This window comes from Maylandia zebra, linkage group LG5, assembly GCF_041146795.1.
Source record: "Maylandia zebra isolate NMK-2024a linkage group LG5, Mzebra_GT3a, whole genome shotgun sequence".
Lineage (NCBI taxonomy): Eukaryota > Metazoa > Chordata > Actinopteri > Cichliformes > Cichlidae > Maylandia > Maylandia zebra.
This window is the reverse complement of record NC_135171.1, coordinates 2,611,728-2,624,256: the sequence shown is the minus strand read 5'-3', so window position 1 is coordinate 2,624,256 and position 12,529 is coordinate 2,611,728. Positions and strand designations below refer to the sequence as shown.

At 40.3% G+C, this 12,529-nt stretch overlaps 1 protein-coding gene and 1 long non-coding RNA gene across 2 annotated transcripts; both read left to right on the top strand.

Moving 5' to 3' along the window:
* The first annotated feature begins 231 nt into the window (after positions 1 to 231).
* On the top strand, positions 232 to 2,794 carry LOC143418552 (uncharacterized). The gene is made up of 2 exons (XR_013098541.1): positions 232 to 1,729; positions 2,158 to 2,794. It is a non-coding gene; the product is annotated as an uncharacterized LOC143418552 (long non-coding RNA).
* Positions 2,795 to 3,594: 800 nt separating this feature from the next.
* Positions 3,595 to 10,172, top strand: LOC143418702 (ATP-dependent DNA helicase Pif1-like). Its single transcript, XM_076884418.1, has 3 exons — positions 3,595 to 3,701; positions 7,887 to 9,794; positions 10,117 to 10,172. Exons 1-3 carry the CDS (start codon positions 3,595 to 3,597, stop codon positions 10,139 to 10,141), a joined length of 2,040 nt encoding a protein of 679 aa, XP_076740533.1. The 3' UTR covers positions 10,142 to 10,172.
* The last annotated feature ends 2,357 nt before the right edge of the window (positions 10,173 to 12,529 follow it).

Sequence of the window (12,529 nt, the reverse complement as noted above, 5' to 3'; positions counted from 1 at the left end):
TTCGTTTGAAAATCAGAAGAGCATGGTGTCTTTACACTGTCACCACGTCCATATAATAAACTCCACAGGCATGAAAACTGAGAATTTGGTAGACTAGAAGCTGCTGTCGCTCACGGTGAAAGAATTTTGTCAATACGACTTGTACTTTTAATTTGGGAACGATTTGTTTCGGCCTGACTTTTCTGTTCATTTTAAGCAGCAAAAGTGAGGCGCATGTCTGTGTCGTGTGTATGGAGCCATTGTCACTATAGCAACCAGGCTCACACCTGCCTGCTTAACGAGCTCTCTCTCACTCTGCCAAGGTTAAACCTAAAAATGTTAGATTGTAGTAAGATTAACTTTTTCAAAAGTACAATAAGACAGATTTGACAGGGTTTTGCCACAGATTAATAGTTTGTCACTAGTTAGTATATGCCAACTAAGTAGAGCATTGTGATTGGCACAAAGGTTTTTCAGATCTGGGCAGTTGGAGTCAGTTGATGACTTCAAAATCATCCTTTCTGACTGGATAATTAAAGCTCTCAGCATCTATCGGTCTGTAGTTAATTTCCCCACCTTTTAACTAACGTTTCACTAACCTAATCTCATTTAATGTCTCTGTTTATAGTCTGTATAGTTTATCTCCCCACGAATATACTCAAAGTAGTCTTAAAATAAAACCCACAAAACAGTTCAAGATTTAATACTTTTTATTTGCTCATTTAATGCCAGTTGCCCTGTTTTTCTGTATGTCACTCATTCGCTTATACTTGGGCAAAAAGGACCAATTTTTACACTAGTATAGTGTATTTTTTCCCTCTATCTCTCTATGTCTGTCACACACAGAGACCAACACACAGACATGTATATGCTCATTATTGCTGTTCAAACTGATGGTCAAATTTCCAAGCACCACCTGAACGCCTCATCTGTTTTTAACCTATCACTGGACCAACTGTCGTCATTCCGCTTTGCTCTCTGCTGTGGTAAGTACAGTACACTCAGTACTGCAGTGTTTTATTTTTATGATGGAAAAAATACATGTTTGACATTTAAACTCACATATCAAGTCCAACAGAGTTAAAAACAATTCAAAGAAGAAAGAAAGAAAAAAGAATAACCTTCGCTATCATTTATATACGTTTATTACGTTTTGCTGTTAGCAGCAGTGCTAACGCTAGCTTCAATGCTAATGCTAGCAACAATGCTAACGCTAGCTATAGTGCTAACACTAGCCTTAGCAGTTGTTAACTGACAAAAATAATATTCCTGTGATATTTCTTGCCGGTCAGTGAGACAAAAGTAAGAAATTAGCTTTATTATTGCCATTGTGGCTCAGTTTTAACAGTAAGAGTGCTAGCGCTAGCAGCATTGCTAGCGCTAGCAGCATTGCTAACGCTAGCTGCAATGCTAACGCTAGCTGCAATGCTAACGCTAGCTGCAATGCTAACACTAACTGAAGTGCTAATGCTAGCCGGAATGCTAGCGCTAGCAGCAATGCTAAGGCTAGTAACAGTCTAACAGTAGCCTTACATAAGTGGCAATACTTCAGTTAACTAGTTTGAATTGTAAAATGACTGCTGTATCAGTTGGTGTGCTATATTACTCTATAATTACCCTGCTGACTAGAAGTTCAGTGTATCATGTCGTGTGGGCTTTGTATTTCTGTTAGTCTGATAACACTGTACAGACAACTAACGTATTATTTCTCGTTTCTTTCAGGAACCTGACTGACACTGTGCTTTGCCTGGTAGGTGTGCACATACTGTAAGAGAAGTAGACCAAAATAAAAAAATTATATGACTAATATAAGCTGTAAAGTGATGGGTTCAAACTTTGTGCTAGACCTTTTAAACACAATTTTATAATAAATACACATAAGTGCAGCTTAACAATTGGGCTAAAATATTTTTTTCGTACATTTTTGTAGTCACACTACATGTGATTAATTAATGATTCACTCAATCATATTTGTATTTAAAAATATTATTGCTGAATTTAATTAAATATTTATTCTTTTAAAAAGTGCCCAATTATGCAACTTTTTGCACATGGCAGCCGACAACAGTTTAGCTTGAATATTTGTTTTGTCCTTTTGCAGTAGTCACATTTAGTTCATACAATTACCATGTGATATAATTTTAATAAAATTATTTTTTTTTCTTGTTTTTTGTTCAGAGTGTGTAGAAGAAGAAGAACAAGGACCAGATCTCCAGTCTTCTCTCTCACATCCCAACCCCCCAACCCCTCTATCCTCTGTCCTGCTCCACCTATTGTCTCTGCCTTCTTTCCATCTGTATTTCACTCTGTGGTTTGTGAGAAATTTTGCCAAACCAACAATCCTTTTGCGGTTTGATTTAAAGCCGTGTCTTTCCTGCTCTGTCTGTTCTCTCTGCTAAATTTTCTCTCTACCTGTTTTTCACTCTTGGCTTGCTGCTGAAAAACGCCAAGCCAACAAAGCAATAAAGAGTGCATATTTTGCCTCAACCTATGAACAAACTGAACAAACAAAGAAAAATCTGCGGTTTGATTTAAAGCCGTGTCTCTCCTGCTCTGTCTGTTCTCACTGCTAAATTTTCTCTCTACCTGTTTTTCACTCTTGGCTTGCTGCTGAAAAACGCCAAGCCATTAAAGCAATAAAGAGTGCATATATTGCCTCTACCTGAGAACAAACTGAACAAAGAAAACTAATTCACGGTTTGATTGTGATTTCCCAGCCGTGTCTCTCCTGCTCTGCCTGTTCTCTCTTCTAAATTTTCTCTCTACCTGTTTTTCACTCTTGGCTTGCTGCTGAAAAATGCCAAGCCAATAAAGAGAGTGCATAATATTCTCTCAACTGAAGAACAAACTGTCAAACGAAAGACAACTGTTTAAGACAAATAAAAACTGAAATATAAAAACAAAGACAACATCTCCTGGTGTGTGCCACTCTTATCTTGTGAACATATTTTCTAAAGACTAAGAAACACTTGCAGGTGTGTGAAAATGCCAAGGAAGCAGAAAAAGTCACAAGCTGCAAAACAACGCTGGAAAAAGTTTCATGAGTTTCACAAAGTACCAACATGTGAACAAGCTGAGTTTGATTTTCCTCAGAGCTCTGCAGAAGACAGTGTGTCTACAAAGACCAATTCTGACAGTGTCAAACAGGCAGGTCAACATGTTCCTGCACATGTACAACAGGTATCTTATGCTGATGCTGTAAAGAGTGGACTGCAGCATAAAGTTAATGAACAACATGAGGTGTCAAGTGCCCCACAGGTGGGTTATGCTGACTTTTTGAAAAGAGGCTGTCACAGTGATGTGGCAGGACCATCTCATGCAGAAAGAGTGAACCTTGAAAACCAGCCCTCTGTTATACATGTCTGTGCATCTCGCAGCCAGGCTCATCCTAAATATGGAGACTCCAGAAACAAGCAGTGCACATGTAACTCACTCACATTTCTTGCTTTCCTTCATGAGAATGAAAACATGACTACAGCTGACCTTAATCTGGTCTTGGATAAAGGTGATGTGATGTACAAAGAGGCCAAGAAAAGATTTCCTAAAAATATTCATTTGGCAACCGATGAGCTGCCAGACAAAGTTGATGCTCGCTGGTCTATGTATGATGTCGACATGACACAGCCTTCCCGGTATGGGACATTTGAAGAACCTCCAGAGGAAGCAGTAGATACCTTTCTCAGCTTAGAAGCAGGACTGAGCTGCCTGTTGTCAGATGTGCAGTATGCCTTATTGATTATGAGTGGATTGTGTATCGCAGTGTTCAGATCCACATCAGGCAAATATGGTTTCTTTGATCCACACTCCAGAACACCCAGTGGTCTTCCTCTATTACTACAGTCACGTAATCGTGGTACAGCTGTGATGCTGAAATTCACACTCCTCAGTGACATGATTAAGAGGATCCAAGATTCTTATGAAATGATGGAGATATCACCCTCTTGTAACTATGAACTGAAGCCTGTGCAGTTCTACAGTATGAGCACAGTCAACCTGAGTGATACTATCACAGACACAGTCTGCAGACCAACAGCTGCCACTGCTGTGGCATCTACTCACTCTGATACAACTGTTGATGAAGCAAACTCCTCTACTCCAAGGAGAAACACAACGACTGATCTGACTGAGAACATCTTTTGTCAAATGTCCATTTGTACGCCACCGGTGAAACAAAAAGAAGTTCACGTGACTCAGTTCACATCATATGAAGATCAGAATGAACCTCCTAATATACCAACTGAAGAACTATGCAGTGAATTAAGTTTCCTTCCATCAAGTGATGCTTTTTCATGTCAATCAAATGCTGCCATAACAAATGTTGCTGCCTGTGACCTTTCTGATATAGTTTTACAAAAACTGAAAAAAGTTAATAAACAACAAAGGCACAAAATGAAAAGAAGATTAATGGCATCAGAGAAACCCAGAAATCAGAGAAAAGAAAACCAAAAAAGGAGAGAACAACAAAAGTATGCTTCAAATAAAGATTACAAAGAAAAGAAAAAATCTTGCGCAAGCGAGACATATAAAAACAATCCTGAAGTTAAACAAAAACAACAACAGTATATGAAAAGACGTTACTGTGAAAATGATGAATTCAGAAAGAAACAAAAACAATATGTTAAAAAACGTTTTTCTGAGAATGCTACAGTTAGAAAGAAACAACAACAATATATTAAAAGACGCTACTGTGAGAACGATGAATTCAGAAAGAAACAACAACAATATATTAAAAGACGCTACTGTGAGAACGATGAATTCAGAAAGAAACAACAACAATATATTAAAAGACGCTACTGTGAGAACGATGAATTCAGAAAGAAACAACAACAATATATTAAAAGACGCTACTGTGAGAACGATGAATTCAGAAAGAAACAACAACAATATATTAAAAGACGCTACTGTGACAATGCTGACTTTAGACAAAAACAAAAAAACTATATAACTAAAAGGTATCAAGAAAACCCTGAATTCAGAGAGAGACAGAGATCTCGAGTGACTCAGCGTTATGCACGTGACAATGCATTCAGAGTAAGACACAGACAACTAATGAAACAACTAATGCGAGACAGGTATCAAAGTAATCTTGCATTCAGGATTATGCACAACATGAGATGTGCAATGAAAATAAAAAGGAAATACAGATGGGTGAACAGACAAACCCAAGAGAGTGACAACAGTGTGATCAACGAGGCCATATCTGTGTTCAAATCACAAATCAAAGCTGGACCATCATACCCATGTACTGTATGCTTCAAGGCTTCATTTCCAAACCAAGTGCGACCCTGCACAAGGTCAAAGTATGTCAAAAACCCACATGTAGTTGCAACATGTTTGACAGGAAAGTTTGTTCATGTTTGTGATGAAAACTGCAGAAATGAGCAGTGCAAAGTGCCTGATGAGAGAAAGAGAGAGTGGATATGTCACACCTGCCACGATCATCTTAAAAATGGATCCATGCCAGCACTTGCTGTTGCCAATAAGTTGGATCTTGCTGATATTCCAGCTGAACTTTCTGATCTCAACATACTGGAGAGACATCTCATAGCCAAGTGCATACCATTTGCCAAGATCATTCCTCTTCCCAAAGGCAGACAAAGAGCAATTAGAGGAAATGTGGTCTGTGTCCCATCAGAGGTACAGGAAACTGTTGAAACACTACCTCGACTGAGAATTAATTCTCAGGTGATCAGAGTAAAATTGAAGAGACGCTTGTCTTACAAAGGTCATCAGCTGTTTCAGACTGTAAGCTGGTCTAAACTTGTGCAAGCACTGCATAAACTCAAGCAGATTCATCCACAGTATAAGGATGTGAGCATCAGAGATGATGCTGAGCTGTGTGATCCAACTCTTCCTGATGAAGATGATGAGGATGATGATGATGAAAACATGAATGAGGACGATTATGATGAGGCTGATTTAATGGAAATTGACAGCTGTGAGAAAAATGCACTGAGTGAAGCACAAAATATAAATGAACAGGACATTGACATGTTACCCTGTGATGGTGAACAATCGCATGAACAGATGAGAGATGATTCAGAGCAAGCAGATGGACTGACTAATGGTGGTTTTGCACTCGAGTCCTGTTTGCAGCCCCCTGATGTGGCTGAGGAGATATTATGTTTCAGTGAAGGAATCTACTCTGTTGCTCCTGCAGAGAGAAACAATCCAATAAGTTTTTTCAAAACACCTAAACTGGAGGCCATGGCCTTCCCTGTGCAGTTTCCTACAGGCCAAAACACACTTGATGAAAGAAGGCTGATCAAAGTATCCCCCAGTGGGTATTTCAAATCAAGACTTTTCTGCATTGATGATCGTTTTGCCAAAGACACAAACTATTTATTCTTTGCACAGTTTGTGACTGAAATACACTTGGCTACATCCAGCATGACAGTACAGTTAAGGAAGGCAAAGCCTCTGACCAGAGATGGTAGAAAAATAACCTCAGGCATGTTACAAGATAAACATGAGGTGGAGAAACTGGTGCGAAATAAAGATGCAGTGAGATTCATGCAGCCTCTGAGAGGAACCCCAGCCTATTGGGAGAAAACAACAAGAGATCTTTTTGCCATGATCAGACAGTTGGGAACTCCCACGTTCTTTTGCACATTTTCAGCTGCTGAAATGCGCTGGCCTGAAGTGATCGAGGCAATAACAAGGCAGCAAGGTGAACAAGTGAATTTTGAAGGACTCGACTGGTCAGCAAAGTGTGACATCCTGAGAAGCAATCCTGTCACAACAATGCGCATGTTTGACAAGAGAGTTGAAGCATTATTCAGAGATTTACTCTTATCTCCTGCAGAGCCACTTGGCAAAGTCATTGACTACTTTTACAGAGTTGAGTTTCAGCACAGAGGAAGCCCACACATACACTGCCTCCTGTGGGTAGAAGGTGCTCCTGTGTTTGAGGAGGATGATGAGCAAACTGTTCTTGATTTTATAAACAAATACATCACAGCTCAGCTGCCTGATCCACATAAACAACCTGAACTGTACAAAAAAGTAACAGAAGTGCAAAAACACAGTAAGAACCACACAAAGACGTGCTTTAGGAGTTTAAGCTCCGGGTGCCGTTTTGGTTTTCCCAAACCACCCTGCAATGAGACAATGATCACAAGACCCAGTGAGGATGATGCACTGGAAGTAGAAACGGCAAAGAACAAGCTCAGACCACTGAACCAGCTGCTGAATGAACCTGAAACTGCTTCCATGAGTTTAGAGCAGCTCTTGGAAAGATGCAAGTTGACACATGCAGAATATGAGAGATACCTGAATAAAATGAACATGAGGAGTACGATCATACTAAAGCGTGATCCAAAAGACTCTTGGATAAACGGCTATAATCCACATCTGCTTGAAGCCTGGAACAGTAATATCGACATAAGCTTTGTTTTAGATGCTTTTGGTGCTGCAAATTATTTAATGAAATATATATCAAAAAAAGAGGGCGGGCTATCTGAGTACCTGAAAACTGTCATTGAGAACTCCCATAAGGACAGTGTAAATGAGTGCGATGAAATGAGAGCCGTCATGCAGGCATATTCAAAGAAGCGAGAGATCAGTGCACAGGAGTGTGTTGCTCGTGCATGTGGTCTTCACATGAAGCAATGTTCACGTGCTGTAATATTCATTCCAACTGATGATAATCCTGTGAAAATGAGTCGTCCCCTGTCAGTTCTGGACAACACAACACCTGAGTCTTCCAATGTTTGGATGACATCTTTGAATGACAAATACAAAGCCAGACCTGAAACACCAGAGTATGAGGAGATGTGCATGGCAGACTTTGCTGCTACTTGCAGGATTGTCTATGGCCAACAGAAAAAAGGTAAAGATGTTTTGCCCCTTCTCAATGAGATGGGGTTTGTGCAAAGGCGCAAAAACAATAAGCCTGCTATCATCAGATTTCACCGCTGCTCACAAGAAAAACATCCAGAGCAACATTACGGAAGACTGCTTAAACTGTACCTTCCTCATCGTTCAGACCACGAACTGAAAACACCATCGTTGCCAACCTATCAGGCTTTCTATGGTGCTGGCTGTGTACAGCTACCAGGTACTGACCATCTTGAGTACGTGCAACACATTGTCAAAAGAAACAGAGAAAAATATGAGAAAAACAGTGAGGAGATCGAGAGCGCTGTTGAGGAATATGAGCAGAACAGAGGTGTGACTGACGAATGGTGTAATCTGGCACCTGAATCAGATCTCGTAAGGTTGCCACTTGTCGAACAAGAAAGAGAGCGAGACAATGAAAATGAACAGGAAGATGTGCCCGACTACAGCCGTCAGGCTGATGCTTCAACAGAAGTCAGAGCCATCAGGGAACCCCCTGCTATTGATCCCACATTGTTACGTCAGATGTTTCAGAATCTGAACAAGAAGCAAGCCTGCATATTTTATGCAGTTAGAGACTGGTGCATTAAAAGAGTCTGTGCTCTAAATCCAGAGCAGTTTTTCTTTTATATTAATGGTGGTGCTGGAACAGGAAAATCACATCTTATCAAATGCATCTACTCAGAAGCATCTAAGATACTGAGCAAAGTGCCCAGATATGCAGACGACGTTGACATATCAAAACCCACCGTCCTGTTAACTGCTTTCACTGGGACTGCAGCTTTTAACATTTCTGGAACAACACTGCATTCTCTTCTCAAGCTGCCTAGAAGCTTAAAACCTCCCATTCAGGGACTTGGCAATCAGCTGGATGAAGTCAGATCAGAACTTTTGAATGCTGAAATAATCGTCATTGACGAAGTGTCTATGGTGTCAAGACATCTGTTTGCATATGTAGATGCAAGACTCAAACAGATCAAAGGGACTCGGAGACCCTTTGGAGGCATGTCAGTCATTGCTGTCGGAGACTTCTATCAGCTACCCCCAGTGCGACAGTCTAAACCTCTCTGTGTGCACGACCCGTCTGAGATCGACCTGTGGCGGGAGCATTTTCAGATGATCACTCTGACTGAGATTATGCGTCAGAAAGATGATGTTGTCTTTGCTGAGATGCTGAACAGAATTCGTGTAAAAGGAAAGTTGGATGAGCTTTGCGAAGCAGATAGAAATTTGTTGTTACAGGCCATAACTGAACCAGCCCATTGTCCGACTGATGCATTGCACATTTTTGCAACTAATAAAGAAGTGGATGCACACAACTCTTCAACACTGGCTCTGCTCCACACTCATATCATTGACATCCATGCAGATGATTATAGAAAAGATCCTAGAACTGGCAGAATGGCACTTCAAGACAGACCATTGAAAGGAGGTAAAAACGAGTTACCAGACACACTGAAAGTTGCAGAAGGAGCTCGTGTCATGCTCACCAGAAACATTGACATACAAAATGGTTTGGTTAATGGAGCTTTTGGAATACTACTTAGAGTAGTTTACTCTGAAAATGACCAACACATCATCAAGCTTGGACTTAAAATGGATAATGAGACATCTGGAAAGAATAACCGCACACCAGCAGACGATATGGTGTACATTGAGAGAGCAGAGGAGAATCTGAAGCAGAAAGGAGTGGTACGAAGACAGTTCCCAGTGAAGCTGGCCTTTGCATGTACAATACATAAGGTACAGGGTATGACAACTACATCAGCTGTTGTCTCTCTTAAGAGCATTTTTGAGCCCGGCATGGCCTACGTAGCTGTCAGTAGAGTGACGTCTCTCAGTGGACTGTATCTTCTTGATATGGAGGAGAAAAAAATATTCACCAACCCAGAAATCACTGCAGCGCTTGAGAACATGAGACAAGCCAACCTTGATGACATGATGCCTCTTCTACACGTGAGGCAAACACTGAGCAGGTCAGAGGTTTTCACCATTGTTCATCATAATACAGAGGGACTGCCAGCTCACATTAATGACATCAAAAGTCACCATGAATTGTGTCTAGCAGATGTTTTGTGCCTAACAGAAACACACCTGCGGGGCTCTTTTGTCGCAGAGAGTCTCCACTTGGAAAATTACAATTTGTTCAAACGCAACAGACACCTGTCCTACACAAACTTTCCCCAGATGGCAAACAGAAGTGGTGGTGGAGTTGCTGTTTATGTGAAAAGTGACATTCAAGTGCATGAAAAACAGTACATCCATAATGTAACTGACCTTGAATTTCTGGCTTTAAAGGTTGAAGCACCAGTCAGTGCTCTGATTGCAGTTGTATACAGACCTCCAGACTACACTCTGAGGCCATTCCTGAAAAACCTGGTAAGCCTATTAGACTCATTGGAGATCATGGACTGTCATCCCATCATAGTTTGTGGTGATTTTAATGAGAATGTTTTATCCAGTGCAAACAAACTAATCCTGGAGCTGTTTGAGTCTAGGGGATACGCACAGGTCATCACTGCCCCTACCACAGAGAAGAACACACTGCTTGACCTAATTTTCATTTCTCAGTCAGATCGATGTCTCCATTCTGGAGTCATGAAGACATACCATAGTTACCATGACCCAGTATACTGTGTATTGTCCTGTGATGATTCATGATCTAGATCTTTGAATACAGTAAGTAATATCTATATTTTTGAATGACTTAAGAAAGTAGAGCGATATTTAAAAGTTGACGCCCTGCATTGCAGTATAATGTTTGAATTGTTTACATAAAATACAATTACATGAATTAAGTAATGATATCAGTAAAAGATGACAATTTTATTTATTACAGAAAATCTAAAATTCACTAACAGTAACCTATAAATGTCAGAAAAATCAAATATAGCAGTTTAAAATGAATAGTGTAGGCATATCCTCTCTGCAGCCAGGCTTCAACATCCTGCCAGGCTGCCCCAGTCTCACTGTGGCTGGGAGGGAGGGAGGGTGGACCAGAGGATTGCCTACACAACACATAAATGTTCAACAGCTTCTTCATTGTTTCTGAGAGAACAATAATGACTAAAGGTTGCTTTTTAAAAAAACAAACAAACAAACAAACAAACCTAATTACAGCAATAATGACAGTTAAGCCACTTTATGTGTGCCTCTATTTTGAAATACTATTTACAAAAATATTATTATTTTGGTTTGTTATAAACTTTAAACTTTTTCAAAAGTACACAATTATATTTTTGGACAAATTTTTCTATGAAACATAAATTTTTATGAGCTTTTATCATGTTTCTGGCCAGCGCAATCATCAGGGTGGGTCTGGGTTGATAACTGCACATTTCTGGCCAGAAATGTTTCAGCAGTGTTACATATGTAGTGCATATGTTACACTTGCTTTCTGTTACCAGCTGATACCCTACATTTGTATAGACATTTGATGGTGTGAGGTTAGGGAGTTGAGTGGGGGGGGGGGGGGGGGGGGGGGTACGGTGGGAGTTGAGGGGGGGGGGTTTCCTTTCCTGTTAGGTTTCCTTTGTTTTTCTTTTTTTTTCTTTTTAAGAGAGACACAGTCCTCCTGTGTCTTCTCCAATCTTCACATGTAAAATCCAACAATGTGAAGCACATAGCAGCCAGAAACTGTAATGCCACAGATCAGAGAAACTTCATCATCACCATCTTCATCGCCATACGATCAGAGCGTGAGACTTCACATCTGGAGCACAGGAGAGATTCTGTGATAAGTCTTCCTTCTAGCTTGTCCCACAAGCAGTCGGTGAGATTTACTAACAACAAAAAGGGTTAATGACATTATTTCCATGAAAACATGTATTCATTCTTTGTGAAGTGTTTAAATTGTGTTTTCACTTGACCTTAGGAGTGTTAGAGTGTATTGTAATGTCTGTACTCAGGTGTTTCCCTCTGTGATCCATCCCCTTCAGAGCCGAGACACTCAGGACTGAACAGACTGCACAGTTTCTGTGACTGAGCCTTCTTTGAAACCACTCATGATAGAAGGGCTTCATATTTGCAGCAGCACTACTACAGGTATTCAGTTTATTACAGGATGTGTTTGTTTCTTAGGACCAGCTCTGAGTGCACACTACCTAACATATACACCTTTCTGTTTATTACAAACCAACTACTCTGGATCATACGGCCAGTTGGCAGGAATGTTGCTGCAGGAAAACATCCCTGGAGATCACCATCATTGTCAGACTGACTGTGCCTCCTCTGTGCAGTGTCAAGATCCTCCCTAAATGAGTGTGTAAGTTGACATTTTCATTATTTTATTCCCTTTGACAAGACAAGTATCACTGATATTTACATTTACAACTACATATTCCTGTTTTCTGCTCTTCTTTTAAAGTCCTCAGCTATCCTGCTTCTGTGCTGCTTGCCACACATCAAACACTGGCCGGATGACAGGGAGGATCCACTCTGAAGTCACTGGACATGATGAGGATCATATGGGACTTCATAGTTTCACAGAAACGTTGTGCTCTGTGATTACAGGTTTTAAATGGACATAATGACTGCCTCTCTCTGATCAACAGGCTAAAGGATTGTTGTCATTGTTAGTGCTCTGTACAATGTATGCTTATTTAGTATTTCATCACAGAGCAAACCTTTATTTATTTAACATATTTTTATTTTGTTTTAATGTTGAATTAACTGTGGGGATTTTTTTAAGTGGGCACTCGGGATGTCATAT

Bases quoted from the DNA above. Each gene is read 5' to 3' on its own strand.
- LOC143418702 (XM_076884418.1), top strand. From the start codon at position 3,595: ATGACACAGCCTTCCCGGTATGGGACATTTGAAGAACCTCCAGAGGAA. The intron at 3,702-7,886 runs GTATGCCTTATT...TGCTATCATCAG, and splicing joins TGCCTGTTGTCAGATGTGCA to ATTTCACCGCTGCTCACAAG. The intron at 9,795-10,116 runs GTCAGAGGTTTT...CTGGCTTTAAAG, and splicing joins GTGAGGCAAACACTGAGCAG to GTTGAAGCACCAGTCAGTGC.